This window comes from Fusarium poae, chromosome 3 (assembly GCF_019609905.1).
Source record: "Fusarium poae strain DAOMC 252244 chromosome 3, whole genome shotgun sequence".
Lineage (NCBI taxonomy): Eukaryota > Fungi > Ascomycota > Sordariomycetes > Hypocreales > Nectriaceae > Fusarium > Fusarium poae.
Genome location: NC_058401.1, coordinates 1,848,334 through 1,875,055, shown reverse-complemented (window position 1 = coordinate 1,875,055; position 26,722 = coordinate 1,848,334). Strand labels below are relative to the sequence as shown.

Sequence of the window (26,722 nt, the reverse complement as noted above, 5' to 3'; positions counted from 1 at the left end):
CTGTCAATCGCCTGATCACAGCTCCAACTATATATCGCGAAGTTTGACTGTCCTTCTCCTCCGGTCCCAATCGCAATTGTAATTCGATTCGATCCACCATGGCTGCTCTCCGATCTTCCTCTCGCCTTGTTGGCGCCTTCTCAAGGACGGCTGCCATCCGACCCGGCACTGTCTTTACTCGTTCTATGGCCTCTGTCAGCGAGCCTGCCAAGGAGCCCGAGTCCAAGATGAAGTCCTTCCAGATCTACCGATGGAACCCCGATACCCCCAGCGAGAAGCCCCGTCTCCAGACCTACACTCTGGATCTTAACAAGACTGGACCCATGATTCTCGATGCCCTTATCCGAATCAAGAACGAGCTCGACCCTACTCTGACCTTCCGACGAAGTTGCCGTGAGGGTATCTGTGGTAGCTGTGCCATGAACATTAACGGCCAAAACACCCTTGCCTGCTTGTGTACGACCCCTTGACCCGAGTCGCATGCGGCATATCACGACTACGAGAACAAAACGCTAATAAAGTACCCAGGCCGTATCCCTACCGAGGCTGCTTCCGACGTCAAGATCTACCCTCTTCCTCACACCTACGTCGTCAAGGACCTTGTCCCTGATCTGACACACTTTTACAAGCAGTACAAGAGCATCAAGCCCTACCTCCAGCGCGATACCCCTGCCGAAGACGTATGACTTCTTTCTAACTTGTAGATATTCGCTTTTGCTGACCAAATTAATAGGGACGGGAGTACCGACAGACCAAGGAGGACCGACGCAAGCTCGACGGTCTTTACGAGTGCATTCTCTGCGCCTGCTGCTCTACTTCATGCCCATCTTACTGGTGGAACTCTGAGGAGTACCTCGGCCCTGCTATTCTGCTCCAGTCTTACCGATGGCTCGCCGATTCTCGTGACCAACGTACCGCCGAGCGAAAGCAGAACCTCGAGAACTCAATGAGCTTGTACCGTTGCCACACTATCCTTAACTGTACGCGAGCTTGCCCCAAGGGTCTTAACCCCGGTAAGGCGATTGCCGAGATCAAGAAGCAGATGGCTTTCGGCAACTAAACGAAAAAAACATAAGTTTGTTGTAAAAAACGAATATGGCGAGTGAGGGAGAAGCGATCTGAAGGGTTATCGCAGATGAAAACTGCGAATGAGATTATTAGGACTTTAACCCTGTGTATAGGCTAGATGAAAGGAGTTTCATGCTGTGTTCTGATAGCTAACTTGGCAATATTATTTTCTTGATCGTTCACTTTCGGCTTACCCGTCACGATAAAAGTTGTTCTTGTTTTGACTAGAGACTAACCTAGAAGCTGCCCTACCGATATACACCGAATGCTGTCGAACCGGATCATGTCTGCTCACCAATACAACTCGGCCTACCCCCGACTGGCAACATATCAACAATTCCAATCAGGATTGCGACTCGAGGAAAGACAAACTGTGGAATTGGATTCTTCCATTTGGGGCCAAGGGATACTCGCAAAGTGTATCTACCAAGAGACACATTACCTCATCCTTCTGTTCGTCTATTATCTTGGTGTGGGGATCAAGCTGGTCGATCCATCAACCCTGCAGATACTCCATGATCGACTTGAACAAAGATCGACACTTACAGGGGACCTGCATACCGTTGAGTGTCTTTGACTTCCATCATCCAACGCAAGGGGCTGTCTCAAAGCAAAGGTTCCCTCAATTCAACGTTTTGAGATTCGGGACGGTCCTCAGGGTGGCTGGTACTGGTGGTACATGTGCACGCAGAGCAATCAAACAGTACGCATTGAGTTAATTGAACCGAACCCAAGTAGCTTCGGAGATTTCTTACAAGCTTGAATATGTATTGTCTTGCTTTGCTACCGTTAGCCTAGAAGCATTAGAGATGCTAACCACTGGAAGCATAAGAGATTAATTAGTAAGTTTATTTTACTCTTCGTGTTAATGTTTATGTTACCCGCTAGCTTTAGTCTACTGTTACAAAGGTAGTTTTGTTCAAAATTTCATACGATAGCTCAATAATGATCGACCACCCGACATCAAAGAACCTGCTGTCGTGGGTATGCTTATGACGTTTATAGTGTCCATCCTTAAGACCTGACACATGATGTTTAGATCCTTTTTCAACAACATTTAGCAGGTCTACCTAATTTTGTGAGAGGCAGGTATCTACCGTATTACTGATGATTTACTCCTGCCTTCAGAATGACCCGTGACGTTGCACGATCGCCATGTGTCTCGCAACTTCTATGTTTGACAGGAGCTTATTGGATGCATCTCGAGCTGGGGAATGTGCGTGCCTCGTATATCGACAGTTTTCCTCACCATTGAGTCTTGGTAGTCGATCACAGGTCAATGCGGTTACCGAATGGTCCTTGCTTTCACTCTCCTTCTTAATTTCATTGCAAGTTAAAGTGGCATGAGTGTCGCTCTCGTTACAGATATAAAGACAAACCCTCCTCCCAAGAGACCAACAGTTCATCAAATCATCCAAAACACTAAATAACATCAAACTTCATCCATCGATAATCATGCTCTTCAAGGCCATCACTACCATCACCTTCGCCGGGTTGGTTATCGCGGCTCCTGTTAGTTCTGATCCTCCGTGTGCAACAATTTGCCAGGATGGCGTCAATGACTGTGGTCAACCATGGGGAGGGTGAGCATCGACCGCCAGCTGACTTTCTACTTGAATTATATCGATGTTAATTATGATCAGATGCTGGGATATTTGCAAACCCGAGGAGTCTCCCACACCACCACCCTGTACATATACTTATACGCCAATCATCCCTCCTATCACTCCTGATCCCACAATCACCCTTCCAGTTATTACTCCCGATCCAACTATTACTATTTCGATTATCACCCCTGACCCAACTATCACTCTTCCGATTATCACCGGAGACGGGGATTTCACGACTGTTGTCCCTACCCCACGACTGGTTGATTAAATGTTCTTTCGGCTCTTTGTTGAACGAAGAGTTGAAACTCTTTGGTCGTGGATAATGATTCTGTGGCAGAAATGATGGCGATAATGAAGTTTGTTTATTTTTACGAGGGGGCGGGAGTTGTTGATAATGCATGTATGTATAGAGGCACAGGACTGTCACTCGGCCGTAATTTGGTTCTATATATACGCTATTGTGACTCTCAAGTTCCCTGGCCTGCTACCATAGCTAATAGTATGCATTGCCTGGCGTGCTTGGACTCCGTGAATAGTCGTGTACAGTCCCAGGGAACGCACCAACTGGTGCCGAAGCCTCACCCTTGATATCATCATCTGAACTCAAGTCATCGACATACGCATCATCGTCCTCTGGCGGTGCACGCATGCCTTCCAACACGTCTCTATCAAGTGAAGGGACTTCAAAAGGTTTTATCGTGTGAATCTCCCGCCCTGATGGCATCTTGCTGAGAAGGGTATTGATGGGAGGGACAATTTGCGTGTTCATCTGCAATCATGTTAGTGTGTGTTTTGTTAAGACGACCAGGGTAGCTTACGGTATCATTGACTTTGTTCCACTTGACATCAAGCATCTCCAGTACTCTTATTTCCTCCAACTTGCCTGCATCACTCCCCCATGCGGCCTCTTTATCCACTCGCCGATCTTCACGCTTTTCTGAAATATCTTTCTTGAACTTGCTGAAGCTGAGACCCTTCTTACTGTGATCCTTGGGCTCAACACCTAGTTCCGATAGACCAGCACGGACCCATCCAATACCATCCGCAACTTGACCACCCAGCTCAGCATCAATTCCGAAGAAACGGCAGGCCCGAGCTCGACATGTTCGACGGAGGTCTTCTATGTATTTTAGAAGAGCGCCGTTGATTTTAAGCGATCCGGTTCCAGCTGTGCTGCATAAAGATGATGCTTTCGCTGCATGTTCCGAGGCCGCTAAGCAGAGTCGAGCATATAGATGGGCGCGAACCTTTGGGATTTCAGGGGCCTTGAACATCCACTCTTTATCGCTTTTGTTACGTTCTTGTGCAACTATTGCCGGGTATGGGTCGTCTTTGAGGACAGCAAGTAATGTGGCTTCAGCTAGGGCTAGAGAAGATAAGGCTCGAGCTGTGCCTTGAGAAACATCAGGACATGGCGGGCTGACTGTGGCATGCTCTCCTCGGTTTGCAAGATAGTCATATACTGAAGCAGCTTCAAGTAGAGATTTTGTTGCTGTCTGGATTGCATTGGTTCGCTCCTGGGCCCCAAGGAATTCGCTTCTGGTAGAGTACAGAGGTTGTAAGGCGGACCGAGATGCTAGAACGTGCGAGAAGCCTAATGTTGAGACCACAAACGCAATTTCATGTTCCAGAGACGAGATCTTGATTCTGGCCCTCTCGCGTCCTGGGACGACTTCGCCCGACAAAGTTGGTCTCCATTCAATGACTGGAGGAGTCTTGAGAGTGACAATTACCGTGCCTCTGTTGCTTAGACCTTCGTCCACTACTAGCAGATAGGGAAGATAGCCATTAACACTTGAAACTACAGTGTTCAGATTCGAGATTTGAGAGCTTGGGGGGAGTCTCTTGTGCTTCTTCAAGGCATCGCGAACTACCCCGCGATACGTGCTCGCGTTGAGGGGCAGTGAAGGGTGGGTATCGGAGCTGAAGCTGGATGAGAAGGAGAAAGAGGAAGTTGTCGGGAGAATGAAAGGAAACGGCATTTTGAAAGGCGATTGCTTTCACTCTGTGGCTTCTTATATCAAAAATCGGTCAGAAAGTGGAAAAGACATAAGAGTTTGTGACGCAACGGCTTGCCAAGCTCTCGGCTCCCATTTCCCAGCCGCCTGATGGCATCACCATACTGTGTTAATTGACATAGTTTACACACTGTAAAAGTGACGTCGGGATCGGAAGCTCCTTTTCGGCCGATGTTGAATTAGAATCTCCACTAAAATTTCCGGGGTCGCTTGCTTGCATTGCATCTAGACTTAGAGCTACGAAGCTCCACGCTCTCTCCTCATTCATCAATCAGCAGCGAAGAGCTTTAATATTGTCGCTACAACAAATCCCGAGGCGACAATGGCTGGCCCTTCACCGTCACCGCACAAGGCCCGTCGCAGGACTCCCAAGAAACCAGGCAATGGCAGTGGTACCGATATCAAAGAGAGGGCCCCTCGTTCAGAAGCCCTAGTAAGGGCGCCTGCGTTTCCTCTTGCGGCCTTTCTTTGGCCTGCGCGTACTTCGCTGTCGCAATGGGAGGTTCTACCCGTGATCCTCATGGTTGTCGGCCTCTTTAGATGGGCTGCTGGCTTGTGGGGATATTCTGGTAAGGATCAACACTTCTATCTGGGGTATTTGCCCATCATGACACCTTTCGCTAATATGGGTTTTTTTCCCTAGGTTTCCGCAAACCTCCCATGTTTGGCGACTACGAAGCTCAGCGACACTGGATGGAAGTCACGACGCAACTTCCCATCTCGCAATGGTATTTCCACGATCTTCAGTGGTGGGGTCTCGACTATCCTCCTCTCACTGCCTACCACAGCTGGGTTCTGGGCAAGCTTGGATCCTACATCGACCCTTCTTGGTTCGCCCTCTTCACCTCGCGAGGAAACCAGGACCCCGATCTCAAGATCTTCATGAGGGCAACTGTCATTGTGTCGGAGTACTTGATCTACATTCCGGCCGCGATTGTCTTTGTGCGACGATACAGCAGACTTCAGGGGGTTACCAACTGGACTGCATGGCTCGCACTCGTCGCGATCCTGATGCAGCCCGCCACGATTCTTATCGACCATGTCCACTTCCAGTACAACACCGTCATGCTCGGATTCGTCATGGCGAGTATGTCAAGTATGCTGGCTGAGCGATACAAGTGGGCTGCCGTCTTCTTCGTTGGCGCACTAGGATTTAAGCAAATGGCCCTGTACTACGCTTTCAGCGTCTTCTCCTACCTCCTCGGACGATGTGTTTTCCCTCGAATCGATCTTACGAGGCTCTTCGGCATTGCGCTTGTCACAGCTATCTCCTTCGCCATTCTCATCTTACCTCTAATCATTGGCACTTTCTACGACAAAACACAGGGCATTGACGCACATGGAGGCTCCAAAGATTCTCCTTCTCTTCCTTTGCTCCCTCAGCTTGTCGATATTCTTGACACTGATGCCTTTTACTGGCCGTACGTGGAACAGATGGTCCAGCTGGTCCACCGTGTCTTCCCGTTTGCTCGTGGCTTGTTCGAAGATAAAGTTGCTAACTTTTGGTGCGCTGCCAATGTTGTCATCAAGCTTCGACAGTGGCCGACACCTCTTCTTCAAAAGGTGGCTCTCGGTGCTACACTTGCTTCGATCATCCCACCTAACGTCATCCTGTTCTTGCGACCCCGAAAGACAACCCTGCCCTTGGCTTTTGCTGCTACGGCCTGGGGATTCTTTTTGTTCAGCTACCAGGTTCACGAGAAGAGTGTCCTACTACCATTAATGCCTATGACTTTGCTCCTGGCTGGAAAGCAGGGCTTGAACAAGGATACTCGGGCCTGGGTGGGATTTGCTAACCTTTTGGGAGTCTGGACTATGTTTCCTTTGCTCAAGCGAGTTGATCTGAAGATTCCGTATGCAGTTCTGAGCCTTCTCTGGTCTTACCTGCTCGGACTTCCACCAACATCCCTCAGCGCTTACTTTCAAGAGGGCCAGGCTGTCTGGGTCCAATGGGGTACTGCGCTGCTGCACTGGGCATTCTATCTGGCCATGGGTGCGTGGCACGCCCTCGATGCCTTTGCGCCGCCTCCTGTTGACAAGCCTGACCTCTGGGTCGTGGCAAATGTCGGCATCGGTGCTGCTGGGTTCATCATCTGCTACCTGTGGTGCTTCTTCAAGCTTCTTCAGGAGAGCGATCTACTACCTGGAGGCTCATCCAGGAGTTCAGGTAAAAAGAACAAGACCTTATAGAGGTAGATTTTTCTTTTCGATAATAATGCAATGTTCTTTTTGATTTCTATATCGATCCTCTTCTATGCAATCGGAATGAGAAAACTGAATCTGTGACTCGAAGTTGCTGGATAAAGCCCACGGCTTATCGCAGGTATACTACCATCAGGCGAACCCGCTTCTCTATACTGCCATGGGTTGAGAAGTGATGTGGCTGTCGCCGGCAAAAGTTCGTGCTTATCCAGTCTGCAGGAACTAGTATCGTACCGTGCAGCACAAAATCTGAGATGTTAAAAAAGCTTCTGACACGAAGGACCAGGGATGGCAACTGAAGTAGGGTCATGCCCACAGCACAAGAGGACGTGCCTTGGCCTTGAGATACAACCTCTTCTTTCTCGTTATGAAGAGGCTTGTGCTAGCCGCGTTCTCTTCTCTGACATGATGACAGAAACGGGCTGAGGTGCAGTCTTTGCCATAATGAGTTAACCGGGATGCTTACTTTCCTGTCCTGTGAGTATACAGGGGGCTTCTGTGTCGAGTATTACAAGGTGCTCTCAAACACACTCGATAGGAATGGTGGGTTGGCGGATTTGTTTCTCGTTTTACCCGTTCCGAGAGTCTGGATGAGAAAATTGCAGATCCATTTATCGGAAACCAGATCTATTGTGGAGGCTGAGTTTCCCGGTCTGGAGTTTCGATGTCTTATTCTAGACGAGCTGACAAGCCTCTGACTCGGCCGTAGGACCAAACAGAACCAGGACCGAATCGTGTCGCGGCAAGGTATACCCAGTCTTTCGGCTTACAAACATACGTTACTGATGAAATCGAAAAAAAAGTGTTTCAATACGTGGCAGGGCGGTATTTTCTGCCTACATTACTGGAGAGGCGAAGATACTTTGCTGCTAGGCTGGAGAGCTCGTGGGGGCCGAAACTACAGAACAAGATTGACGATCTTGGGCCTGATCTACAAAGTATCGTTTGCTATGTACTGAGGATCCGATTGTATTCGGTATTGACTGCATACCCACACTACCACATACTGCAACACAACTATCTATCGCGGAGTGGTTCCGGCCCCTCACAACTCCAAAGGTGCTCAGTCTTGGGGCCTTCCCGATTGCGACAAGATATTCGCCGCTTGACGAGTGAAAAAGTGCAGAAAGCGAAGATACGAGTGGTCAAGTTGGAGGGGGGATGGGCAAATTTCTAGGCCGAGGGTTGTCCCGCTGGTTGTGTTGTCAGGTTGTCTCCTCTCCCAGCAAATGATCCCTGCCCTGCATTAAATGATCTGACATGCTGCAGTAGACGATTCGGCCTGAGCGTGTCTTTCTTATTTACCAATCCTATCATTAAATTGCCGAGCCTCGAGTTTCGTCCCAAGTCTTCTCAAGACAAACCTGTCCAAGGAAAAAGGATCATGAAACGTGTCAGTCGATAAAGGGGAGCTGCAGCATCTCTGTCTTTGTTTGTGTTGTTCCTGGACTATTAGACGCGGGCTCGGCTGTGGCGTATAAGGCTGAGGAAGATTTTCGTTGTTAAAAAAAGGTGTGTTGGGTAGCCCAAAACGGGCCAACAGCTCCGAGCGAGTCTTTTCTACGGATACTCAGCCTTCATTACGGGGCTGATAGTATTGAGAGGTGAAGGGAAGAAGAGGTGAGGTTGGATTTACGGGACTTCAGTTCACTAGCGTCCGTTGCTACAGACCGAAGGATGCAACCCTCAAATTGCCAGCTTATTATGGATACTTGGGGCTGATGCTGACTGGTTGTATGGTAAGATCCCTGTAGTATGCTTGAGTAGCGCTTACTGTGCTGTGTTAGCACGAGCATGTACCATGTTTGTCTTGTTGAAGCTCGACTTGACTTGGCTAATAAGCTGACAGTGGAGATTGTCTGATCTGTACATTCGTTCTACTCTGCTGTGCTGTGCTGCAACTTGTGGTTGTGGTAGTGGTGGTGAGTAAAGTTTGGTGATCTGGTCTAGACTTAAGCATAGTACTCAACTCTATGTATATCCAGCCAGACCTTGTGCTAAACAACAAAGATATGGCACAGAACAACATATCAATGCTTCACATGAAACACGACTTGATTTAGCATGTGCTGCCATCACCAACAAGGCTGAGCTTGGTCCTGGGGTCTTCAAAAGATGAGCGGGCTTAGAAATGCTTGGCTCCTTTGTTCATACTGTCGTAACCATTTCAGTACATGCAAGTGCATCCATTGATGGTGTGCTGAACCGAGCCAAAGCCTGAACACAAAAAAGCAACTCGCTCAGCCCCCAAAGCCAAGGGGTGGTCAGTACCCAGCCAGCCATAGCCCATGGCCTCTCTCATCCTGCGAGCATGGATCCTTGAGGCTGTCGTCTATGACCCACATCCAGTCCATCCTTTGTCTAGTCCCTTCCTTTATGTACGGTTCCTCCGTTCAAGTATGGAAAGTAAAAAAGACGTGGGACCTCGTTACTCAGCTTCGTCCTCTCCGCTTGTTTCTCCTCTTTCACTTCTCGTTCACCTCATTGCTGCATATTCAAACCTGGATTGAATTTGCTTGCTTCTTCCACAAGCTGTTTCTCATTCAGTGTTAGCCAGCTACTCATAATGGTGTCCAAGTCATTAATAGCCCTCGTGGCGGCTCTCGCTACAGTTTGGGCTCAGTCTACAGAAGATCCTACAGCAACGGCCGAGGAAACTGCTTCAGGAACTTCTACCGCTGCCGAGAAGACCCATACTATCAATGTCGGAGCTGTAAGTTGAACAGTAAGATATGCCATATAAACATTGATGCTGATATGAGATAGTCTGGTCACAAGTTCACACCTTCTGAGGTCGAGGCTGATGTTGGCGATATCATCGAATGGCGATTCTACCCCACTGACCATTGGGTCATCCGAGGAGACTACGATAACCCATGCATTCCCTACGAGTATATCGGCTACAACCGCAAGGGATTCTCGAGCGGAACTCAAAAGGTCCAGGCTATTACCGACGATGTAAGTTGAGCGAGCCGTACAAGAATCGCATTCAAGACCAATACTGACCACATGAATAGGCTCCTCGATTCCGAGTTCGCGTCAACGATACTGACCCTTTCGTCTTCTACTGTGGTGCTCCTGGATCATGTGTAAACTACCACATGATGGGTATTGTCAACCCTGTAAGTTTCGTCTCGCTCCATCATGATCATCTCATCACTAACAGCACGACAGTCCAAGAACGAAACATTGAAGGGTCTTCTCGACAACGCGAAGGATGTTGACTATCAACTGCGACCCGGTGACGAGTGGCCAAAGGAGCACGGTGACCCTTCCTCTACCGCAACCCCAGGAAAGGACGACGAGGATTCCGACAACAGTGACAGTGGAAGTGGAGGTGGAAAGAAGTCACTTTCAACCGGAGCTATTGCTGGTATCGCTGTTGGTGGTGCTGCCGTTCTACTTCTTGCTGGTGCTCTTCTTTACCTTTGCGGACGACGAGGTGGATTCGACAAGGCCTACCGCAAGAGCTTCCGCAGCAGTGCCATCCCTCCTGGCCCTCCCGTCGTCGAAAACCCCGTCTACTCGCCTCACCAGAGCGTCGCTGATCCTTGGGGTGGCCAGAAGAGCCCTGGTCTTGTTTCGACTCCCTACAGCCAGGCTCAGAGCCCTCCTATGAGCCCTCATCAATCGCTCCCCTACGGTACTCACCCTGGCATGATGAACCCAGATGGAAGCCCAATGATGTACCACGACGGCCAACAATACCAGTACCAGTAAGTTTTATACTGTTTCTCAATACGATTTGCATCTCCTAACTTATTAATAGCGATCACTATGCGCCTCCTCCCATGGCCGCTTCTCCTGTCCCTTCTCCCAAGCCTCAGGAGGTCGCCCCCGTTGAACTCCCTGGCTCTCCCGACCCAGGCTATAACAACAACAATAACAACAATAACTTCAACCACCAGCATTAAAATTTTCCATTGGTCTCCGTTCTAAGCAGTAACGATTTGCATGCACGGAAAGAAAAATGCCAACGTGGCAGGTTGCACATATTACGGGTGGTTGCAGTTTACTTATATACATAGGCGTTCAATGGGTGTGTCATGTTACACTGGAGTTCTATAAGGCAGGCATTTTTGTATACCTATCAAATACGTTTTGTGTTTTTACGAAAACTCACATGTACTTGCTTCACGATATCAGAGGATTTATTTAATCTTATTAGCGACTTTGGGGGAACCTGTCAGGCTTTTGCCTGTCAAGATCAAGGGTTTCGGCCCAGGTTGAACAATTTATTATTTACATGCAAGAACACCGTAAAGGTTTTGATGATATATGTGTCACTATTCACATGTGCAACACTACTGGACATGCGAGTTGAACGACTGATGAAAGAGGCCGCCACTCGACATGATGTATAATGCACATTAAACAGTATGGATATCATGAGCCTCGTCGCATCTCAAACAAACGATGTTCGGCATTAGCAAGGGTTTGTGCAGATAATGCCTGCAAGGTCCAGCTGAATAAGATCATCAGATGAACAAGGCGCCTTCAGACTTACAGCTGAGATCAACCATTATGAAACAACAATGATCAGCTCTCTTCGTTTCAAACTCAAATTCACAGTGGTAGATCAAAGCTAATGCCGCTGTCAATGATCAGCATATTTTCGCAAACACAGGACAACAGACCAGAGTACAGCCGCAATTCAATGAGACCGCATGGCCATCATACCTGCGTATTGCATGCAGACCTAGGGTAACTCTGTCAGACCGAATAGTCACACCCCAAACCTTTTTATGTGGGAAGCTGCTGCAAAACCCTAAATCGTTGTACAGTAGTCAATCGGCCTGACCCCTCACGATAGTGACCAAGCCACTACAGTTCTGCCACCCAGAGGTTTTATAGCAAAGGGAGTCAAGGCGAGCACAACACATTCACAGGTAGAACAAGATAGTCGAAGAGCCGAACCGCCTTTTTTAATTTCCATAACCGTATGTTATCCCATCCTTAGAGAGACCCAATCCAGCCATGAGCGGCCAATCCATCCACGCATAAAACATGTAAGAACTGGTGAACAACCCGTGCGTAGCATCTTCGAAATTCGTGAGGTATCGTTACTTTGCAAATCTCTGGGTAGAGATCGCTTAGTCGAAGAGACCGAAGCCCATATCCTCGTCGGACTCCTCCTTCTCCTCTTCCTTCTCCTCCTCCTTGGCCTCCTCGGCGGCACCACCAGCAGCGGCAGCACCACCAGCGGCGGCACCGGCACCACCAGAAGGAACGGAAGCAAGCTTCTCGGAACCCTCAGCGATGAGCTATGAGTATTTGTTAGCATCGTGTGTGGGACTACAAAATATATTGCAAAACGTACCTGCTGAATATCCTTGCCCTCAAGCTCGGAGATCAGGGTGTCGAGACGATCAGAGTCAGCCTCGATACCGACGGACTCAAGGACGGCCTTGATGTCAGCGGCAGAGGGGGAGGTGTTGCCTCCAAGGCCGAGAAGAAGGTAAGCTGCGAGGTGCTTCATTTTGAATGTGGTTTCTGATCGGGAGTTGTTAGGTCCAAGTTCTTGTTGTGCGATTGGTGCTTTATAGGGACGATCGAAAAGGACCGGAAGCAGGGTGGGTAGCCAGGGTTTATGTACTCACGTTTAGAGTCGACGAGAACAAGAGAAATCAATCAATTTAACCGCAAGTTGGGCGGAGACTGAAACTTCGAGTTCGGTGGTGAAGGTTGTTCGGTATGACAAAAAGTAGAAAAGTTCGCGATCCAACGACCGAATTGATATCTTTGTGGGCACTAGGCGAAGAGTGGGAATACCTTCACGTGACTCTTGGGCTTACCTTCTGTATCGGATAAATGTTAATGCGAATACCGGACTGTGCACCGCCACATCTTGATACACGTGACCAACACCGCGTTCAGTTTGTGGCGCTTTCCCTGATTCCATGGTCTCGCCCATAAAGTTGGCTGTTGACTGATTCTTTACTCTTCACTAACTGCATGCTTTTCTCTTCCTTTCTTTCGTGATCGCCTGTTTCTCAGGCATTTCAGACCAAAATTTCGAGCGATTACGACCAAAAACAGACCTTGTACCGACTCCGCGCCTCACTTCACCAGAAAGTCTTAAATTGAGTGTTTGGAAGACGTCAAAGTGCCTGACGACAGACCAACAGCGAGCAAACCTTGACGGCCGCTCAATGACTCACAATCCACGACCGAGGCTACTTGCTCCTCTCTGGCTCTGAAGCCTATCGTCGTCCTACAAATTATACTCTTCGACTCATACCCGACACGATGCCTGTGAGTAACTGACCGGAAGCCAGACTTTGCAATATCAGGAAAATATTGACCATCGTTCAGATTGGAGATCTCCTCGCCCAGATCGGTGGCGGTGACGAAGGGTCAGCCCCATCCACTACACCGAGCCTACCTCGAGCGAACACGTTACCCAAAAGGAAAGCAGACGATGATCCCCGATCGAGTATCTCGAAGGCGCCTCGAGTCACGACATTGTCTAGTACCGTGGCACCACGAACAACACAATCTCCCACTACATCCTCAAGGCCAAGCCTCCCATCAAGGCCCTCCGACAGATCGACCCCATTGCAACGACCTTTAAATCCAACGAATGGTGCTACTAAACCTAACGTCTTGTCCTCCAAACCCATGAATGGAAACAATCGAGTATCTAAGCCTGCTGCCCCCAGCAGACCGTCCCCCGGACCGTCAAGTGCACCCCCTGCGGCTCGTGGTGCTCCGCCAAAGAAAGGTTCCTATGCTGAGATCCTTGCTCGAGCTAAGAAGGCTCAACAGGCGATGGGTCAGGTTGGCAAGATTCAGCACAAGAAGGTTGAGGGTGGAAACTTGAAGAAGGTCAGGGATGAGCCAGCTGCAAAGGCTGACCCTCGGGCCGCCAAAAACATGAAGCAACGTCCAGGCACTGCTTCTGCCCCTGCCCCTGCCTCCGCCTCTACTGGCTATGCCGGCACAGCGAAACCAGGTCAACGGAATGGAACGCCTCTGTCCGCAGCTGGAAGAGACTCGCGTGGCAGACCGATACCTCCAGCCAAACCAGAGCGAGGCAGGGTGGCTGGTGCCAAGGGCCCTGGAGGTAGAGCTGCACCACAAGAAGAACCCAAAAAGGTCAAGAAGGCAGCTGTGGCCACGACTGGCTACACTGGTACAGCCAGACCCCGACCAGGTGGTAATCCCTCCAAAAAGGAGACACCTCGTGGTGGAGCATTACTCAGTGCGCCACGAGCTCCTCGTCCCTCACATTCAAAGTCACGCTTCGAGGATGATTATGATGAAGACATGGATGACTTTATTGACTATGATGATGAAGATGACGAAGGTGGCCCACGATATGATTATGCGTCCGATGCGTCTTCAGACATGGAGGCAGGCTTGGATGATATCGATGGCGAAGAGCGACGAGCAGAGTTGATTGCTCGACGTGAAGATATTGAAGAGGAACGTCTCGAGAGAAAACTCAAGGCTGACAAGGAGGCACGAAAGCGTGCTTTTGACCAACTTCGTGCCAATCGACGCTAATGAACGTATCAACTACCCTGCCTGGTTGGTAATGTCCAACCTTGACGATTTTGGTTACTGTCGCCGGTGCATAGAACGCCGGACATGTCATAACCTCTTATCCCTATTCAGATGCTTCAAAACATCAACGTCATCTACCTTTTACTCAAACAACTTTTTCACATGCGTGAGCAACGGACGAGGAGTTAGTTGGCAACAGGTGTTTTATGAACTCGACTTTTTGTTTCACCTTCCCATTCGCATCTTTTTCTTGCTCTTTGCTTTGACTGCCTGTCCTTGGGTTTTTGTTTGGGGCTACATTAGCGACGGAGTTCTCATCTTCCCTCTCCCCCTTTTCTTTGTTTTGGTTGCATGCATGGTTTGGTTGTGGTTGGCGATTAGGACTGCCAAAAAAAGTCTGCTGGATCTTTTCTCTTTGGTCAAGTCGATAACTGTAGATAAACATGGATACACGCGGGCAACGCTTCAGAATGATATCGTTGTCTGCAAGTAATTTTAGAATCCTACGAGTTGCTACGGCATATTTTCATACTACATACACTGCAGTTTCAGCTTTCTGACGTGACGCGACTACAGATCTATTGTAAACTACATACCTATCTAGTGCAAGGGAATACAAAACCGCAACTTTGCGGTCGGTCACTGTAACAACTTGTTTTGCATATACAAATAAACAATTTTAGAGAGTGCACAACACAGACATAAGATGCAATTTTTCCCATTCTAACGTCTAAAACTTAGACGCCTTCTATGCTTGATCATTTCAACGCCTTCGCCAGTGGAATCCAAAAGCAATGCTCCCTGAAGCACACCAACCAAAGCCCACCGGCGTGTACACCATACTCTTGACACCAATCTTACGAAGGGGGATTTGTCCGAGGGTGATGAAAAACACAAAAAGCTCGACTCAAAGTCGCTGTGGTAATCATACAGACTTGTAGGAAAATGAGATATCAATCTAGGACAACTATCCGTTTGATAGAGAAGAAACCAGCCCGCGGACCGCCAAGAGACAGTACATGACATCAAAAGAACGTCGCAAAAGTCTGGCAATTAAGGCAGATCGTCACCCTTAGTCGACTTTCCGTTAGTGCTCCCGTAAGGCCTCATAGTCCATCCTTGATAGGGCTTGACTCCCTGAGTGCTGTTACTGTTGGCGCCAGGAACGTTAGATGGAGGTGGGTTATGACGAGGCAAGTTAGGCTCTCGTTTGACAGGAAGAGGAGGTAACGAAGCTGATGCGGCAGGAAGCAGACTTGGAGCGGGCGGGTGCGCCGGTAGATCAGGCTTGGCGGACTTCGCCTCTTGTTTCGCCTCGGGATCTTCAGGCTGCATCAAGCCCTTTTTGCGGAGGTACTGAATTGATTGAAGGACAGTAAGATCCTCTTGATCCTTGTCGTTGAGGATCAGTCGTTGTTGAATAGTGAGGCGCCCATTATTAGCCTCGCGGTCCTTCATAGCCGCTTCTCGAGCCTCGGGGTCATGGACGAAGCGGCACTTGCCCTTCTTGCCGCATGTTCCACCAGTTGAATAATATTTGCAATGCTTGGAGACGTCGGCTTTCTTGGCCGGCGGTGGGGGCGGAGGAGCCACATGGGAACGAGTAGACATAACTTCTGGCTCGTCATCTGAAGACTCCTCAGACGGGTCTCGCATCTCGTCACCTTCGTCGCCTTGTTCACGCTTTCGCTTAATAGACGATTCAACTTTACGCAGCTGTCGCCTGAGCTTGTCGGCCTGTTTTTCTAGCGAGGAAGCCTTGTCTTCGCCAGTGTGTGCCAGCTCGGCAGTCTTTTTAGCTTCTACTCGGGCTTTTGTAGGGAAGTGCTTTTTCCTATCCGCCAAGAACGCGGCAACATCTTTGACACTGTAGTCGTTAGTAAAATACCAGCGATGAAAAAAGGTGCACTTACTTGAGTGTTTCCTGTCCTATCAAATCGGTCAGCACCTTCTCTTCCCCTTCATCATCTTCGGATTCTGAATCCATGCCAGGAGTCAAGCCCAAAGTGTTGGTCTTGCGCTTCTTCTTCTTTCCCAAGATAGGGGTTTCAGACTTGTGGTTGGAATCGTTATGCCCATGCTTTTGATGACGCGACTTGTCGTTGCCATGATGGCCCCCTCGGCCACGAGTGTTTCCATCTCGGAAACCACCCCGACCTCGGCGGTTTGTGTGGCCATAATAGCCGTCCTGCTGGTGGGCAGGAGGCGGAGGAGGGCCAGGATACGCTGGATATTGAGGGGGAGGGTAATGGACTGCTCGGGGATCATGGGGGTATGGTTGAGCATAACCGTTGGCTGGTGGCATGGCTTCATGCTCGTAACCAGGGCGTACATGGCCAACTAATGGGGGCTTTGGTCCATTACGATCATTGTAGCCTCCACGCGATCTTCCTCCACCATAATGGCCTCCAGGAGGCTGTCCAGCATTCCACTGGGGTTGGTTAGAAGGGGGCGGCCCTTGGTAGGGGTAGGCTTGTGGTGCGCCATAAGGAGGCTGCTGTGGATATTGAGAAGGAGGGTATGGTTGGGCGGCGTAGTTGGAGTGATAGTTACTAGAAGGCATGGGGCCTTGTGCATGTCCATGAGGAGGATGACCATGCTCTGGGCCCCATTGAGGTTGAGGGGGATAAGCAGGATGGTGCGAGGCACCGTACGGAGCAGGATTATGATGAGAAGGGTATGGCTGGGGCTGGCTGCCGTATTCGTAACGAGCCTGAGGCGAGCCGTGGTAGTCTCCGCGTCCACCGCTATAATGGCCGCCGCGTCCTCGAGCGTGATGCCCTCCTCGACCCTGACCGTTTTGGGGGTAAGATGGAGCTTGGGGACCGTAGCTTACAGGGCCACCAGAAGAAGCCGGAGGAGGTGGAGGTGGAGGACCGTAACCGTAGCCCGACATGGTGAAAAATATCGAGTGTAGACGATCGCAGGTGGGAGATCCTCAAGGCAAGGTTGGGTTCAACAATCGGAGAATTCGAATATCGAGTTACTGCTATAGTCAAAGATGATCGCCGGTTGTCCGATTGATGAATAGTTTCGTGAATATTCGACGGTCGTAATATGAAAAGTCAGATTGGGTTTTGGGAGTCGTCTAATAAAGCTTGGGTGATGCTGCAGCCAGAGAAAAGGATTTGATCTCGAAAGAAAAGCAGTCTTCAGTTGTGGTAGAGTGAGTAGAAATCTTGAAACCCTCGGGTAATTGGAAAGGATCGAATAGACGGCAGTTACCTGTTGACGTTGCTGCTTTCACCAAAAAAAAAAAAGAATGGAAGGTACGACAATGGTCAAAACAGAATAATAAAAGACGGAAGGAGCTTGCTCTGCGGCTTCAGCCTGTGACGAACTTCCCTGCACACCATACCTAGTGGTCAAAGCGCTAGTACGTATCTAGAAGGCGGTGACTCAGAGTTGCCTTTCTCTCAACTAGAAATAACCTAGCGTCCATGGCATTATTTTCTGCCGCACCCGTTCTTAGATGTTGAGAAACAGTTCGCGACTGAAGAGACTGGTGATTCGTTGTGGTCTTACTGATTGTGACTTGTTCTCTCGAGTCTTGTTCCGTCTTTCTGTTGTCTCTTTAAGTTTATTCTCCTATACTAAGATCACAGTGGTCTAAACCGACTAGTGTCCTGAATCAAAATGTTCATCTTGGTAAGTTGTTTCCCCACCAAAGATCTTGTACAGAATCAAGACTCACAGGCTATATAGACCAAGATCGCCGACTTGGTGCAAATTGCGCCGGAAGACTTTTCCAAGCGAAGTATTGATGCGATTGAAGACAACATCAATGCCAAATACTCTAATAAAGTGAGATTCCCATGAAAGTATTTCTATATGAATTAATATTAAACTGAAGAAAATAGGTAATCCAGAAGATTGGTCTCTGCATCTGCTTGTATGATTTGCAGTGGGCGTCAGAAGGTCTCATCGGCCACGGCACTGGTTTAGTCAACGTCAATGGTTTGTTGCAGGCCGTTCTATCCCCAAAACAAGGCTAAGACATACTTTCACAGCTGAATTCCGGATGGTCGTGTTCCGCCCTTTCAAGGGTGAAGTTATGATCGGCAGAATACGAAGTTCTACGCCTGCAGGAATCAACTTGCGAACAGACTTTTTCGACGATATTTTTGTGCCTTTTGAGGAGTTGCCCGAGGGCGCCGAGTAGTAAGTCATCTATTATTCACCACAAAAATAAAGGCTGACGTAGTGTAGCAACCACAGTGAACAACTCTGGATTTGGAATCTCGAGGAGGATCGCCTATTCTACGATAACCATGAAATGGTTCGCTTCCAGGTTATCGACGAGGAATGGCACGATCAGGCTCCCGCAGGACCAACTCAAGCAGAGGATTCCCCTTTAAAAACACCGTATCGCATCAAGGCCAGCATGGCTGCTGAAGGACTTGGTGTCTGTCTCTGGTGGGATGGAGCATAATGACAAGGAATGTACTAGGAGCTGCGAAGGAGAAAGGCCCGGAAAGATATGTCACCGCATTGTATTTGGCGTATATACGTTTGCTCGTTCTATGAATCTACGATTTGATACCCGCCAATAGACGCTCCTCAACGTTGTCCAAAACAGAGTAATGCTCAACAACGTTCAAATTCTCGATCTCAGCGACGAATTGCTTGTGAGGGTCCTGGCCAGGTCCACCCATCATAGGGTTGGGCATCTGCTGAGCCTGCATTTGCTGGGCAACTTGGCTGGCAGCTACGTTGTGTTAGACATTGACGATACCGGCTCGGACGTAGACACTTACCATTATCGCTGCCGAGAAGGAAGACGTAAACAAACTGGAGACCAAAAATACAGAGGAAGTACCAGCTGATGCTTGACATCCATCGGGGATCCATCTCTCGGGTCTGAACACCGGCTTGGAGCATGCTCTTGAACTTGATGGTAATTGGGAAAGGCAATTTCACTAATATTGTTAGTCCAATCCAAATTCAGCCTAACAATTGACTTACTGATAACATATCCACTAAAGAAGGCATTGATCCAGCTCATGATGAGGGTGTTGGGAATAATCATGGCCATATTGTTCTTCATCATGCCCATCATGCCATCCATAGCGCCAGGGTCGGAGAGAGGGTTGGCAGGAGGTTGTCCCTTGCGATCGGGTTCCTTCAGATAAGTTCCCGCGTCGTAGTTGGTTGTAAGGATATCACGTCGGGATTCGAAAGCCTTCTGAGACAGGACATGGTGGTTGGAACGAAGAGCTACACCGCGGGCAAGAGAACGTTGCTCTCGCATGGCCTTCTCATCCTGCTTTTTAGGCGCGGTCGCCATAAGAACGGATACATAGTGACGTAGGACACCAGTAAGGACCATGACGATGGTAATTGGGATGAGGATCCAGTAGCTATGAGCTCAAGTCAGTGAACTGGGTTGACGACGGATCGATCGGGCGCTGGCGTACAATAACTGAGGATCCCTATGAAGGGTCTGAACCGGAACTTGCGCCATTTTGTCGATATTACAAAATGTGCGATTGAGTATATGAGAATAGCGAAGCTGATGTCGCGTTGCAATGAAGCTGTTGGAGATGTGAGGTTCAACGTCTCCAAATAGCCACGATTCAAGGCAGCCGGCGCCACATATTGGCGGAGCTCTCCATTGGTGGCGGTACACTAACGACCCCGGAGCAGCCACACTCTCCACTAAATGCCTGCTGTGTTTCTAGGTTAGCTCTTCTAAGGAAGGGACAGCTATCCATATGGATGCTTCAGCCCCATGATAGATTTCCCTATGACAGTGAACTTCGATATATCGTATATACAGCGGCAGCTTTTTTGGCAACAAACCATACTAATCGAACTTCCCAACCTCGGGTCTAATTCATCATGGCGAACGCCGCCGAAAAAGTTCCAGTTTACAACTTGGCGGGTAAGTTCTCAATGCATTGATCTCTTCTTATACGAAACGAGCTTCTGACACGGTGGCTCTTCGTGATGCAGACCTCAAGAACACGTCCAACGATGCTATTCCCAACTACCTCAACTCTCTCAAATTCGAACAGTCGCATACGCTGACTGATGTTCGACTCGCTCTCGGCTTCAGTGCATTCGGTATCGCAGCCGCTTGTTTCGCTTGGGATTACAAGCTAGGCCATGAGACTACGAAACACTACACAGCTGCTGCTGTCGTGCTCTACACTCTGATCAACACTGTCATGACGCTATGGATCATGTTCAAGGAGAAGGACACTATTTATGAAGGAACCTCGCCCTCCGGAGAGAAGGTATGGCAAAACTGCTGGATCCTGGTATACATGCCTCTAACATCTGTCTCAGATCTCTATTGCCAGCTCTACCAAGAAGAACGTCCCAATCTACAACCTCGCCATTACCGTCACCGACAAGAACTCCAAGTCCAATGTGTACAAGGTTTCTAAGCCTTTCAGCGAGTGGTTCGACCAGACTGGCCAGTTTGTTGCCATTCCCTTCCAAGCAATGCTTGCCAATGCCGTGCCTGTGATAGGAAAGAGAGATCCCAAGCGCGTTACTGTTTCTAAGGAACTTTTGGACGCTAGCCCTGATGTCCTCGATGCCATCCTGGCCGCTAACGCGACTGGTGCTGAACCTGAGACCGCTGATGCAGCAGGTAAGAAGGCAAAGCGACGCAATGCTTAGAGAACAGGGCGGCGCAAGGTCCAGGAAAACAAATCAAACAAGGCGTAGACCAGGTAGTGGGAAGTGCTATGTTCATCACGGCGTTCATAGGAAATCATACGTTGATATCATACGTTGACAAGCTATCACCAGCATTATGTTAGAGAATTGGTGACTTGGGCTTCAATTCAACCTGATCAAGTCTGTCACGCTGAGCTGTGCAGTTTTGTTCAAAGCTTTATGTTATATGCCTTTTCCGACTATTTATGCTTCGCCAAAGGTAGAAGTCTGACAATATCCCAAGTTAAATCTCCTGTTTAGAAACCTCCAAATTGTCTTACTTGAGGTCTGCCCAGGCCGCTCTAGCCAATCGTGCTGTCTTCCTCACTTCTCGTACTCGGTGTCCACAGACCAAAGTCAATTGCCGTTGTACTTGAGGCGCATGTGGTGTCAGATGCTGCGAGTCGTAAGTACGTGGTAGACTTCCCACGATCTCTAGCGCAAGCTTGCCGCATGCACCTCCTGTGTCAACATTCTCTGTTGCGGACTTGGGTGTGTGCGAGAACACGCTGCTGCAAATCTTTATGATGCTTCGGATATGTCCTTTGCCCTTTTCAGGTGCTTCTGCGAGAATGTTCTTAATCACGTCGAGAGCAGCCTTAGTTTCAGGGCCAACACCACTGCTTTGTGCAACAGCAATAGAGATCCTGAGAATGCTGTCCGCGTCAGCTTCGTAGATAGCGAAGCTCATGTGCTTCACCATGAGCAAAACAGCAGTGCTATAGCTGGCTTTAACTTGTTGGTCCTGGATATCGGCATCCTTTCCAGTAGCAACTTGTAGTATAGGGTTGACTAGCTGGAAGAAGACTTTTTGTGTCCAGAGAGGCTTAACTATTGCGTAATTCTCCTTCGTCAGTGTTTGTTGAGGAGCCACAATCATTTCAAGTCGGCGAGCAAGCTCAGCACCGTATTGAGAGTCTTTAGGTGAGTTTTTCACGACGTCAAGTAGTGTCTTGGCTTCTTTGCCACTGTATCTTCGCACCATTCCTGCCACAAGAGCATATACAGAAGTGATCTGTTCCAGATGGGGGTTTTCATCTGCGGACGCCGACGTTGTGAGCAGAGTCGAGGCGCGTTGTTCAAGAGCTGATACGAGGCTTGGCAAACTCTCTATCTTGTATTTGTTTGCTAGGATAGTCAGAATCGAAAGTGTTACTGGTCTGCTGAAGTTTGTGTCCGCAGCAAATCCGCTCAGTATCAACTCCTGAGCGACCCCATTGTCAAACTATAATCATGTTAGCGATGAGGTATACCGAATACAATGTGGCTGAACATACTAGGCGAGCTACAGCCGACGGTTGCAAGGCTTGCAGTACACCAAGGGATAGGACATTCGGTGCTTCTGCTGCCAACCAGGTCCAAGATGAACCGTTCTCTAGTACTTGCTGCTCCTCGGGTTGTTTCTGGGGGATTGTAATAGAATCGTCTCGGAAGAGAGTAATTGCGCAATTCTCAGCCTGGAGAGATGTTTGCTGGGCTTCACTGAGCTCATGGATGATGAATCCTGCTAGAGTAGAGACAAGATGAAGATACTGATGTCCAGCGACTTGATCGGCGCTGGCGAAATCGTCACTCAAACTCAGGGCTTGTTTTCCTGTCTGAGGGTGAGTTTCGATGACCTTAGTTGCCTGTCGGTAGAGCTGCCTTGCGATAAACAGAGTGACCAACAAGAATTCATTCCTGACCTCTGCGACGGATGCCGTCTGGGAAACCCGGCTATAGTATTCTGTAGAAGACTCAGCCGACTTGCCTTCACCAAGCTGGCCCAGGCTGGTGTATATGGAGCCAATAGTCTGCAAGGCCTCGCCTCCAATTGGGAGGTCCTTGTCAGGGTTGCTTGTTAAGCAGGCATCGTTGAAATGACGAATGATTGATTGGACGATGGCGACCAAAGCGCACCAGATCTGAGGATCTGACTTTGACTGGAACGCATCAAAGAGCTCTGATAGGAGCACACTAACAGAGTAGACAAAGTGATCGAATCCGTCTCGGGGTGTTGAAGGCAGTTCTGAAGATCCTACAAAGGCAATGAGACCACCAAGGGTCGTCACTGTCTCAACCACCTCAGCTGTTCCAGCGTTTTGTCTAGCAGTGCGAATGATGGTCATGCTTTCATCCACAATACCATTGAATCCGCGAGGGAATAAGCGAATTGCTCGCTGAAGCGCCTTGACTGTATCATTAATGAGTTCGTCGCCTCCCGCTGATCGAGGATATTCTGGTCCTGATCTCTTCAGAATCGCAAAGAGAGATTCGCAAATTTCTGAGCATGTCTCATCGGGCAATAGTCGCTCAGAAGTGGCGCTTGCACCGCTAATTGACGGGTCTGAAGATTTAGCAGGCCGTTGGCATACAAGAGCTCCAGCGCCTTGAACTGCCTGGGTCGCAAGTTTCAAATCGTCATAAGAGGCATCTTGTGTGGAGCCGAGTCCGACTGCACTTCTGTATACTTCATTGTATAGAGACTTGAAGAACCCGTCGATGGCTGCGAAATCCTCTCGCTCCTCAGCGGTCATGTTGGAGTCTGTGAGGAGCAGTCGTGTTTCTAGTATAACGTGCAGGACTTTGTGGAGGTCCTGGCTATGGACAGGTGCCTTGGGGTGTCGTAGGTTCTCTTTAATATGCGTGAGAAAAGGAGCTACCATCAATACGAATGCGCTTGGTTTGGAACTCAAGATACTGATCATGAGCCGACCAGAGGACGCAGCGTACATGGTTGTTGCTAGATCTGGGACGCAGTCTCGAGTAACAGAAAGCGTATGGTCGCGAAGGTCATCACCGGTGAGTCTTTGAGTAAGGGACTTCAAGACCTCTAGTGTACCCCAGATAGTATCTTCAATCTCACCATTTCGAACCTCATACTTCAGGCTGCCCCAAATCTGGCTGGCATAAGGAGCAATTGACTTCTGGGGATAGCTGTACTCGTCCAAGCATGCTTGCAAGGTTTTCAGGATATCGATCTAAAGTTGTGAGCTTCTGCTTTCTCAAGAAGAAATTACGTGTTTACTCACCTTGACATTGACAGTAACAGCATCGCCCTGGTCAAGCTTGCCCAGTAGAAAAGGGAAGATCTTATCGGCCAACAGGCGGGTTGCCGAGAAACATTTTCTTAGCTGTAGCTTCAGCTCTTCAGGGGTGATTGCAACCTGGGATGCTCTGGGGAGCGAAATCGGGTAGTATGGTTTGAACACTCCATAAACCTCCTCCAAGACGTCTTGTGAGACTGTGTATTCTGACATGAATAATCTAAGAATGTCAAACCAGACCATCAAACATTCAGGGTCTCGCTCATTTCGACAAAGCTGTACCAAGTCGAGCATGAAACCAGCAGAGGAGCCATGTGTGTTTTGCAAATCATTGGCCACTCCGGGAGTCGTCATGAGCAGTCTTATGAGTTCGTAAATTTCAAGTCGAGTCTTGGATACTTGTCGTGGGAAGTCGTCCTTCAGGGAACAGATTTTCTGAATGATGTCGTGTCCCATGTGACGTTGAAAAGACTTCATAACCACTATCCTGGACAGAGCGGTTGCTGAAGGCATGATACCAGCTTTGTGATCAACCTCAAACATGGCTCCAAAGAAGCTAACTAGTAGTTTTACTATACTCATATTAGGCGCAAGTTGAGTTGTGCCACGGGAGTTGACTTACCTTGACTAGGTTTTAGGACATCCTGAGCCACAAAGTCCAACGTCCGAGACAAGAATTCGAGAGCTATCATAGTTAGAAAAGGAGGTTCCCGGATCACGATACAGGCCGGGCTTACCTTTGGCTCTGGCAGTCCAGTCTGGTGTCTCGTTTTCGGCCTCATTGCCACCTCCTGGCATCCATGGTTGCACGGCCTCGACCCATCTTGCCAATGGATTGGTATTGGCAGGTGCAGTCTGAATTTCTATATGAGTTAGTTGAATTCTCAAAATCATGAAGCTTTCATTTATAAGATACCTTTGGCAGCCTTTTGAGCTATCGCTGTTTGTTGCCCCTCATTATCGGCAAGAACAAATTCTAGAGCCCATTGCCTAAAGTCGGCCATGATGCGCACTGCCAGGGATTTCCAAGCCTCTAATCGTATAAGAGACCCTATCAAGTCCAAAAATAGTTTGATACTTGACGACTTGAATGGGGAAGCCGGTAACTTTTGCCCCTCGAGTTTGCGATGCGATGCGATGAAGCGCAAGCGGCAGAAACTCAATGCCCACCAAAAGCGGTGTCTTTGGCGGGGTAGTTTAGGTATTTGTTGCTTGAGATAGAAGAGCCAGGGAGTTGTGACGGTTTAAGAATTCCAACACAGATTTGATAGATTTGTGCATCCAGTTTTTAGATAGTAAATAGTAGGTAGTCTCATAAGATTGGTCCAATTGCTGCAGTCCTCTTTGTCATCATACACTGATATATCAGAACTCCGAAGCCGGCCAGACTCCAGGGTCGGAGATGCCCCCGTCATTCCGTTAACAGCGCGGCCCCACCAAATAGGTCAATAACATGACGACAGTCCCCGGGAATTTTAGTGGCTGACCCTTGTCCTTGTCCTTGCTAAAAGGCATCGAATCTTTCTCCTTCATCGACCTCATAATACAATCAACAGAGCCAAATCGACACGTCACAGAGTGATTCTATCTACTCAATTGACCTCTCACTATGGCTTCACTACGAATTCCAGCCCTTCGCCGGCTTATGGCCACTCCATCACGAGCTACTCGAGCTGTCAACCAGCGACGATGGGCCCAGGTTCACGATATTCGCTTCCTCGCAACAACCCAGCCTTCACAGGCTGTCGTAGAGAAGTACCGAGAAAAGCTCAGCCAAAAGGCTCAACAAGAAGGTCTCGAGAGCATCGACCAGCTCAAGGCCGCTTACGCTGATAAGATCCATGCCGAACGCCGCAAAGGTGCTGTCGAGATTCCAGTTGGAACCATTCCTCAAGCACCCGAAACTCCAGTTGTTCAGCCCAACGCAGACACTCCTCCTGGTCAGGACCAACCCAACAAAGATCCTCGTGATGCTCCCAAATCACCTCCCCAGCCTCCACCAACCGGCGCGGATAAGCCAGCTATCAAGACACTAAATGACATCATTGATCTTCCCAAGGTGCGGGAGCTTCCAGAGAAGGAGCTTACAGCTATCTGGCGTCTACGACATGCTTCGTCTGAGCAGAACCTCTGCGCCGTCATCCCAACGTCTACATACAAGGTCATGGAGGATGCTGCACGAAATTCCCCCCAATTCGTCCTTCCCGTGCCGCATCCTGATCAAGGCGCCGAGATTCACTTCTTGCAATGGACCTTTGACGCCCGGTCCAAGACGAGCACCGTTCTCTTCACTCAACTCGCCGAGTACAAGAACCGAGGCGAATTTGCGCAACCTCATACCACTATTACACACCACTTGGATCTCGCCGATGACCGAGGTCTTGTTCTCATGCAGGGCAATGTCCTTCCTGACAGAGGTGTTACGCCAGAGAACGCCAAGTGGCTTCTCATGTCTCTTCAACGATTCTACGGCGGATGGGAAAGCGAAACCACTGAGTTGAGTGGCGAGCGCAAGGAAAGGGCTGAGGAGAGAAAGAAGCTACTGAACTGGTTCGCAGCTGGTGATGGAAGGTTCAGCGTTGACAAGCTTCTAGAAGAGGCTGAGCGCATGGGTTGATCA

General features: G+C 49.1%; 13 protein-coding genes across 13 annotated transcripts; 8 read left to right on the top strand and 5 right to left on the bottom strand.

The window, feature by feature from the left end:
* Positions 1–98: 98 nt before the first annotated feature.
* SDH2 (succinate dehydrogenase complex, subunit B) lies at positions 99–1,060 on the top strand (the record flags this gene model as incomplete). Its single annotated transcript, XM_044852482.1, has 3 exons — positions 99–456; positions 529–680; positions 734–1,060. The coding sequence occupies 3 exons, from the start codon at positions 99–101 to the stop codon at positions 1,058–1,060; spliced, it is 837 nt and encodes a 278-aa protein (XP_044705152.1).
* A 1,463-nt stretch (positions 1,061–2,523) lies between these two features.
* Positions 2,524–2,946, top strand: FPOAC1_008035 (uncharacterized protein; the record flags this gene model as incomplete). The annotated part of the gene is made up of 2 exons (XM_044852481.1): positions 2,524–2,651; positions 2,712–2,946. The coding sequence occupies 2 exons, from the start codon at positions 2,524–2,526 to the stop codon at positions 2,944–2,946; spliced, it is 363 nt and encodes a 120-aa protein (XP_044705151.1).
* Positions 2,947–3,171: 225 nt separating this feature from the next.
* FPOAC1_008034 (uncharacterized protein) lies at positions 3,172–4,660 on the bottom strand (the record flags this gene model as incomplete). Its single annotated transcript, XM_044852480.1, has 2 exons — positions 3,172–3,447; positions 3,497–4,660. 2 exons carry the CDS (start codon positions 4,658–4,660, stop codon positions 3,172–3,174), a joined length of 1,440 nt encoding a protein of 479 aa, XP_044705150.1.
* A 358-nt stretch (positions 4,661–5,018) lies between these two features.
* Positions 5,019–6,886, top strand: FPOAC1_008033 (uncharacterized protein; the record flags this gene model as incomplete). Its single annotated transcript, XM_044852479.1, has 2 exons — positions 5,019–5,265; positions 5,340–6,886. The coding sequence occupies 2 exons, from the start codon at positions 5,019–5,021 to the stop codon at positions 6,884–6,886; spliced, it is 1,794 nt and encodes a 597-aa protein (XP_044705149.1).
* A 2,578-nt stretch (positions 6,887–9,464) lies between these two features.
* On the top strand, positions 9,465–10,812 carry FPOAC1_008032 (uncharacterized protein; the record flags this gene model as incomplete). Its single annotated transcript, XM_044852478.1, has 5 exons — positions 9,465–9,611; positions 9,665–9,856; positions 9,916–10,020; positions 10,073–10,614; positions 10,668–10,812. The coding sequence occupies 5 exons, from the start codon at positions 9,465–9,467 to the stop codon at positions 10,810–10,812; spliced, it is 1,131 nt and encodes a 376-aa protein (XP_044705148.1).
* Positions 10,813–11,991: 1,179 nt separating this feature from the next.
* On the bottom strand, positions 11,992–12,377 carry 60S_1 (60s acidic ribosomal protein P2; the record flags this gene model as incomplete). The annotated part of the gene is made up of 2 exons (XM_044852477.1): positions 11,992–12,162; positions 12,219–12,377. The coding sequence occupies 2 exons, from the start codon at positions 12,375–12,377 to the stop codon at positions 11,992–11,994; spliced, it is 330 nt and encodes a 109-aa protein (XP_044705147.1).
* A 770-nt stretch (positions 12,378–13,147) lies between these two features.
* On the top strand, positions 13,148–14,407 carry FPOAC1_008030 (uncharacterized protein; the record flags this gene model as incomplete). Its single annotated transcript, XM_044852476.1, has 2 exons — positions 13,148–13,153; positions 13,214–14,407. The coding sequence occupies 2 exons, from the start codon at positions 13,148–13,150 to the stop codon at positions 14,405–14,407; spliced, it is 1,200 nt and encodes a 399-aa protein (XP_044705146.1).
* Positions 14,408–15,460: 1,053 nt separating this feature from the next.
* FPOAC1_008029 (uncharacterized protein) lies at positions 15,461–17,303 on the bottom strand (the record flags this gene model as incomplete). The annotated part of the gene is made up of 2 exons (XM_044852475.1): positions 15,461–16,274; positions 16,321–17,303. The coding sequence occupies 2 exons, from the start codon at positions 17,301–17,303 to the stop codon at positions 15,461–15,463; spliced, it is 1,797 nt and encodes a 598-aa protein (XP_044705145.1).
* Positions 17,304–18,043: 740 nt separating this feature from the next.
* FPOAC1_008028 (uncharacterized protein) lies at positions 18,044–18,839 on the top strand (the record flags this gene model as incomplete). Its single annotated transcript, XM_044852474.1, has 5 exons — positions 18,044–18,055; positions 18,113–18,211; positions 18,268–18,364; positions 18,418–18,568; positions 18,617–18,839. The coding sequence occupies 5 exons, from the start codon at positions 18,044–18,046 to the stop codon at positions 18,837–18,839; spliced, it is 582 nt and encodes a 193-aa protein (XP_044705144.1).
* Positions 18,840–18,936: 97 nt separating this feature from the next.
* Positions 18,937–19,871, bottom strand: FPOAC1_008027 (uncharacterized protein; the record flags this gene model as incomplete). The annotated part of the gene is made up of 4 exons (XM_044852473.1): positions 18,937–19,115; positions 19,165–19,326; positions 19,373–19,767; positions 19,825–19,871. 4 exons carry the CDS (start codon positions 19,869–19,871, stop codon positions 18,937–18,939), a joined length of 783 nt encoding a protein of 260 aa, XP_044705143.1.
* Positions 19,872–20,248: 377 nt separating this feature from the next.
* Positions 20,249–21,037, top strand: FPOAC1_008026 (uncharacterized protein; the record flags this gene model as incomplete). Its single annotated transcript, XM_044852472.1, has 3 exons — positions 20,249–20,291; positions 20,363–20,646; positions 20,699–21,037. The coding sequence occupies 3 exons, from the start codon at positions 20,249–20,251 to the stop codon at positions 21,035–21,037; spliced, it is 666 nt and encodes a 221-aa protein (XP_044705142.1).
* Positions 21,038–21,353: 316 nt separating this feature from the next.
* On the bottom strand, positions 21,354–25,106 carry FPOAC1_008025 (uncharacterized protein; the record flags this gene model as incomplete). Its single annotated transcript, XM_044852471.1, has 6 exons — positions 21,354–22,301; positions 22,354–24,036; positions 24,088–24,674; positions 24,725–24,787; positions 24,840–24,965; positions 25,019–25,106. The coding sequence occupies 6 exons, from the start codon at positions 25,104–25,106 to the stop codon at positions 21,354–21,356; spliced, it is 3,495 nt and encodes a 1,164-aa protein (XP_044705141.1).
* A 605-nt stretch (positions 25,107–25,711) lies between these two features.
* On the top strand, positions 25,712–26,719 carry FPOAC1_008024 (uncharacterized protein; the record flags this gene model as incomplete). Its single annotated transcript, XM_044852470.1, has 1 exon — positions 25,712–26,719. One exon carries the CDS (start codon positions 25,712–25,714, stop codon positions 26,717–26,719), a length of 1,008 nt encoding a protein of 335 aa, XP_044705140.1.
* Between the last annotated feature and the right edge of the window lie 3 nt (positions 26,720–26,722).